This window comes from Myotis davidii, unplaced genomic scaffold, assembly GCF_000327345.1.
Source record: "Myotis davidii unplaced genomic scaffold, ASM32734v1 scaffold496, whole genome shotgun sequence".
Classification (NCBI taxonomy): domain Eukaryota; kingdom Metazoa; phylum Chordata; class Mammalia; order Chiroptera; family Vespertilionidae; genus Myotis; species Myotis davidii.
In genome coordinates, this window is record NW_006289398.1 from 2,318,092 (window position 1) to 2,323,622 (window position 5,531).

The 5,531-nt window shown below is 38.5% G+C and overlaps 1 protein-coding gene across 2 annotated transcripts in view; it reads left to right on the forward strand.

Annotated features, from left to right (window-relative positions):
• The window catches only part of RANBP3L (RAN binding protein 3 like), a 48,852-nt gene extending 43,878 nt beyond the window's left edge, over positions 1-4,974 (forward strand). For both annotated transcript variants that reach the window (XM_015562640.1, XM_006761753.2), the window contains 2 exons: positions 2,150-2,339; positions 4,230-4,974. In XM_015562640.1, coding sequence (XP_015418126.1) covers positions 2,150-2,339; positions 4,230-4,273 — 234 coding nt within the window. In that variant the 3' untranslated portion in view covers positions 4,274-4,974. The remainder of the gene's footprint in view (positions 1-2,149; positions 2,340-4,229) is intronic.
• The last annotated feature ends 557 nt before the right edge of the window (positions 4,975-5,531 follow it).

Here is a 5,531-nt window from a genome sequence, read left to right on the forward strand (position 1 = left end):
CGCGCCCCCCACCCAGGCCTGATGCCTCTGGCCAAGGCATTAGGCCTGGTCAGGGGACTCCCAGCTCCCCGCGATCTCCCGCTCTGCCCCTGCCCAGGCCTATCGCCTCTGGCCGAGGCATCTGGCCCGGGCAGTGGGGTCCCACAGCTGCAGCGGCCCCGTGATTGTGGGCTCCGCTTTAGGCCCAGGCAAGGGACCCCTAGCTCCCAGGACTGCCAGCTTCGACCGTGCCCAGCTCCCATCGCTGGCTCCACCCCTACTTCCTGCTATCACTGGCCAGGGCAGCAAAGGCGCCTGATTCTCTGATCATGGCTGGGAGGCATTGTCAGTGGCAGGGGGCTTCTTTCTGCTTTCCCTTTTGCCTCCCTGCATTGTGCCTACATATGCAAATTAACCGCCATCTTTGTTGGCAGTTAACTGCCATCTTAGTTGGCAGTTAATTTGCATATCTCCCTGATTAGCCAATGAAAAGGGTAGCGGTTGTACGCCAATTACCATTTTTCTCTTTTATTAGTGTTGATTCTTTAAGGAGGCTGCAGGAAACTCTCTGTGTACATACATGTTAATTGTCTTGACAAATTTCTCTCCAGAAAGACTGAACCAGTTTTCATTCTCACCAGCATTTTTTTATAGTATTTCCTCAGAGTTACATTTTTTTAAGCATTGCAAATTTGTTATTCAAAAATATATCATGTTATTTTAACTTCAGAATTTCTTAAATGAAAACATCTGAATGAATTTGTCCAAAGGAAATAGATATATTGGCTAGTGAGAGGCATTACAAATTTAATGTAAGAAAGTCAAGGAAGCAGAATAGCATTTATATTTCAATTACAAATACTCTCAATATTTGTTAGTAATTAGCTTACTAAAGAAAATTACACCTTTGCACACAATATAAAAAATCAAATTAGTTAAGTCAACAAGTATTTATTCAACAACTACTCTGTAATATCAAATACAATATGAGAAACAAAAATATTTTATTGCATTTATATTTAAATTTTTCCACCCACAAGTATCTAAGGCAACTTAAATACATGCATATAAAAAAAACCCCAACTTTAAAACCCTTCTCCCAAGAGTTGGCATATAGTTGGTTCAACCCTCTGTTCTCAGTTTTAAAACGTTTGGCAACTCTCTGGAAGGTTAGCAAAGAGAAAAAATGTCCCAGATTTCCTTTGAAATTGTGAAAAGATACAGACCTACAAACTACTGCCATGTTACCTTAAAGAACACTGAGTTAGGTGACAAAAACCTGGGATTCAAGGGCCAGGCAATTTGCCAACTAGCTGTGTAAAGTCAGATAAGTCATGCACCTTTCTGAGCCGTCCTCTCCTCACCTATTAATGGATTAATAACCACAGTTTTATTGTAAAAAATGGGTAACAATAGAATAACAATAACTGTTATACAAATGGTATTGTTACCTTCCTTTTGATATTTGTAGCAACCATAAAAATAGCACAGAAAGGTACTGAAAACAAGTACTTCTGATGGGGAAAAAGTCCCGAAAACAAGTACTGTCTTTAGTAAGCTTGCAGGGCATGTCCACGCAAAGTGATGTAAAGGAAATGGAGTTGCCCCCCCCCCCATTCTACAGTTTTCTACAGGGTAAAATCATGGAGGAAGGATGGTTGTTACAAAGTTGAATTCAAAAAGAAATTTCCAATCACAAAATTTCATTTTCTCCATTTAAAATGCACAAATTGGGACCTCTTACAAAACTATCTGCCTTAGGATTCAGTTTGGTTCAAGATAAATGGACTTGCCCTAACTGGTTTGGCTCAGTGGATAGAGCATCGGCCTGCGGACTCAAGGGTCCCAGGTTCGATTCCAGTCAAGGGCATGTACCTTGGTTGCGAGCATATCCCCAGTGGGGAGTGTGCAGGAGGCAGCTGATTGATATTTCTCTCTCATCAATGTTTCTAACTCTCTATCCCTCTTCATTCCTCTCTGTAAAAAAATCAATAAAATATATTTAAAAAAAAAAAAGATAAATGGACTTTTTACCCTTTAGTGGTTAGGGTTGTTTACATTCTAGATTTATGCCATGTAGTTCCTTCCTTGTTAACAGTGAAAGATTAAAAATCCTTAAAATGTGGCTATTATTATTTCTATTCTTAACCCCAGAATTTTCCCCATGCAGGCCAGTGCCAAAGACACAGAATCGCTGTATGCAGCCATACATCACCGTCTTGTTGCTCTTCGAAGCTTCGAGAAGCAGAAAGACGTCAGTCAAGCTGAGAGCCAGGCAGAAGCAGCCCTCCCACAACTAAACTGCGACAGCTGTGATGAGGATGAGGATGGTTTCACCCAAGGCACTAACAATAGATCAGGTAAAGGACTTACCTTCTGGTAGGTCAGCGGTTTGAGAAAGGAACCTTAAGCACAATCCTAATGTATGAAGCCGATTTTTAAAAAGTGGAACTTACTGATTTTTTTACAGTGGGTCGGCATGAGAGCCCTTGCTGTTTGGACCAGGGAGTGGGTTTAAAAATCTGTCTTCAAAATGGGCCTTCATTGGGATTTTACCCAAGTCAGCCTTATCATGATGCTGCATATCATCCTATGTAATAAAAGGCTAATTTGCAAATTGTCCCCTCCACGGGGAGTTCAACCAGGAGTTCGACCAGGGGCAGGGCCCACCAACCGCCCGCAGCCCATCCCCTTGGCCAGCCTGGCCTGATTGGCCCCGATTGAGGGGGGCCTCTAGTTTACATATAAATGATATAAAAGACCATTTTTTACAATTTAAAGTATTAATGGCTGCCCTGAAACTAACCATTTATCCATATTTCTCTTCACTTGCTCTCATTCTCCTATTATTGGCCATAATAGGAGAAATTATAAATACTTGTAGTGGAGCCACCAGGCAAATCTGGCTGCAAACATCAAAAACCCTCTTTATTCTCTTTTTGGAATCTGACTGCTTTATTTTCAAAGACTTTCTTTGCCTGGTGCAAATGAATTATTTCTTTTTTTTTTTTAATTGATTTCAGAGAGGAAGGGAGAGAGAGAGATAGACAGAAACATCAATGATGAGAGAGAATCATTGACTGGCTGCCTCCTGCATGCCTCCCACTGGGGATCAAGCCCACAACCTGGGCATGTGCCCTTGACCAGCATCGAACTTGGGACCCCTCAGTCCGCAAGCCAATGCTCTATCCACTGAGCCCAACCAGCTAGGGCTGAATTCTTTCTTTTATTGTGTCAGGATTCATGACTTGAGCGAGGTGGAAGTGGAACCAGTAGGAAACAGACTTTTAGGTGTTCATCCTGATGTGTGGGTGTAAAATTAAAGTTCATCATTACTTTGGGAGAAAACCATTGTCAAGGAAACAATGGGATTTGTTATATAGATGTAAGTATCTAATAAAGTCAGCCAAATATTTTCAGTAATAGTTTCATTTAGCCTTTAATTCTGCTCTACAGAGGACTGAGGGATATACTTTTACAAAGATAAACAATTGTCCAACGTTTAATCATTTTAAATCTTAAAGCTACTTTAATCATACATAATTTAATAATCCATCATGTGCAGAACTCAATGAAATATCTTCCTTTGCCTAATACTAAAAATATAATCAAGACCAATATGCAGATCAGCATCAGAAATTGCTTGTCCCAGTGATTCAGAGAACTGAGTGAATATGATTTCTCTTGTTATTATTAAACAGATGGCTTATTATTCTTTGAAATGTATAAAATATATAAAATTTCTATCTTTTATATTATAAAGTTTATATTGTCAACAATAAAATGGGGTCTATTAGAAAATGAGTTGGTGGCCACTAAAATGTTAACTTGAAAGAAGGATTAAATTGCAAAAGTTTCATCAACAAATAACCTGTTTATAGAATCTGTCGTTTTTAATATGCAACTATTTTTAGATGAGAAACAATGGAAATAATGCCAATAATATGAACCCCTCCCTTCTCCTTGCCCCCTTTCACTTAGTACCTTCTCCAAGAGGTGTAGCATACAAATGCTAAACTGTTATGAAAGTGATAAAAAGTCTAATTTTTTGAAACTGTTGCTCATGATTTCAGGAAGGGTTTAATTATTTGAAAATGTCATGTTTAACATTAAGCAACATTTCCAAATGTTACTTAAAAAATATAAGGTTTCTCTATTTCATTTCCACACCAGTAAGCATATTCATGAGAATTCAATATTAAATCAAATCTGAATCTAACATTGTGTAATATTTTAAATTTATGTCACAGATCCTTCTAGGTGGACCCACCGACAGTCAGTAGCCTGTTCATGAGTGCCACCCACTATAACATGACGACATGTACACAAAGATTAGTCACCAACTGAAAATACTAAGCCATCTTCACTAAACGAGAAGATCCTTTTCATCCCTTGAAGAGTTTTAATAGAAAAGTTCATGAAATATATTTGTTGCAATTGAAGTTTTTCTCTTATGTAGTCTGGTAATTCTGAGGTCTTACATTTTGATTATTGTGGAGAAAATGACAATTTAAGAAATACATGGACTTTGGAAGTTCAAAATGTGTCATTTTGGGAGAACTTAACTTAGAATAGGATTTGATAACTAATTTGGACTATTCATCACATTGATGGATATAATTGTTAAAATGATAAATTGCTGGATTTGATAAATAGCTAAGTAAAATCTTTATTTTTTCAGTCATGCATTGTGTGGCCATAAAACAAATATTTTATAATATTTCCAGTCATTTCTTTGAAAACCACTCTAACTGCATAACATTTCATTAAAACATGTTTTTCTTCTGAGACACGTGTATTTTCATTTAGCCTTTGGACTTCCTAATACTGTAAGATTATGTACTCATGTATTCCTTTAAAGAGAATATTTGTTCTTAGACTCGTATCCACTGTACCTTGTATATTCTTGACTGACAGCCAGCCTCCAATAGTTGTTGAAGGAATGTATAAAATACATTACCTATGTATCAAAACAGTAAGTATACAAAAACTGAAGTAATTTAACTTGTCCTTTGCTTTATTTATGTAATTGTCATTACTATTTGAGTGGGTGTGGCTGTATAGAGACCTCTTTATAACAAATATATCACAAATAGCCAAATGAAATTTTTCTCAAAACTTCAACAGTAATTTCAACAATCATGCAAGTTTTGATGCCCCTCTTTCAATTTTTGTTTCAGAGACACTTAATGTGTCACACAAGAAAATTAGTCTCAGTACTTAGAGCCATATTTCATTTTCTAGTCCAGTTTGATCATCCCTGGCTTAAAAATGACTTTAGATTGTGACCCCTAAACAATTCCCGTTAGCGGCATCTTAGTCTGCTCCGTCTGCCATAACAAAATACCACACACTGGGCTGAAACAACAGAACTTCATTACTTCTCACAGTTCTGGAGGCTGGCAGGGTGGGTTCATTCTGAGGCCTCTTCTCTTGGCTTGCAGGGGGCCACCATCTCATTGTGTGCTCCCGTGATCTCCTCTTGTGGGAGCATGGCGGGGAGAGAGGCGGGGGGGAAGCTCTCTGGGGTCTCTTCTATAATCTCATCTGAC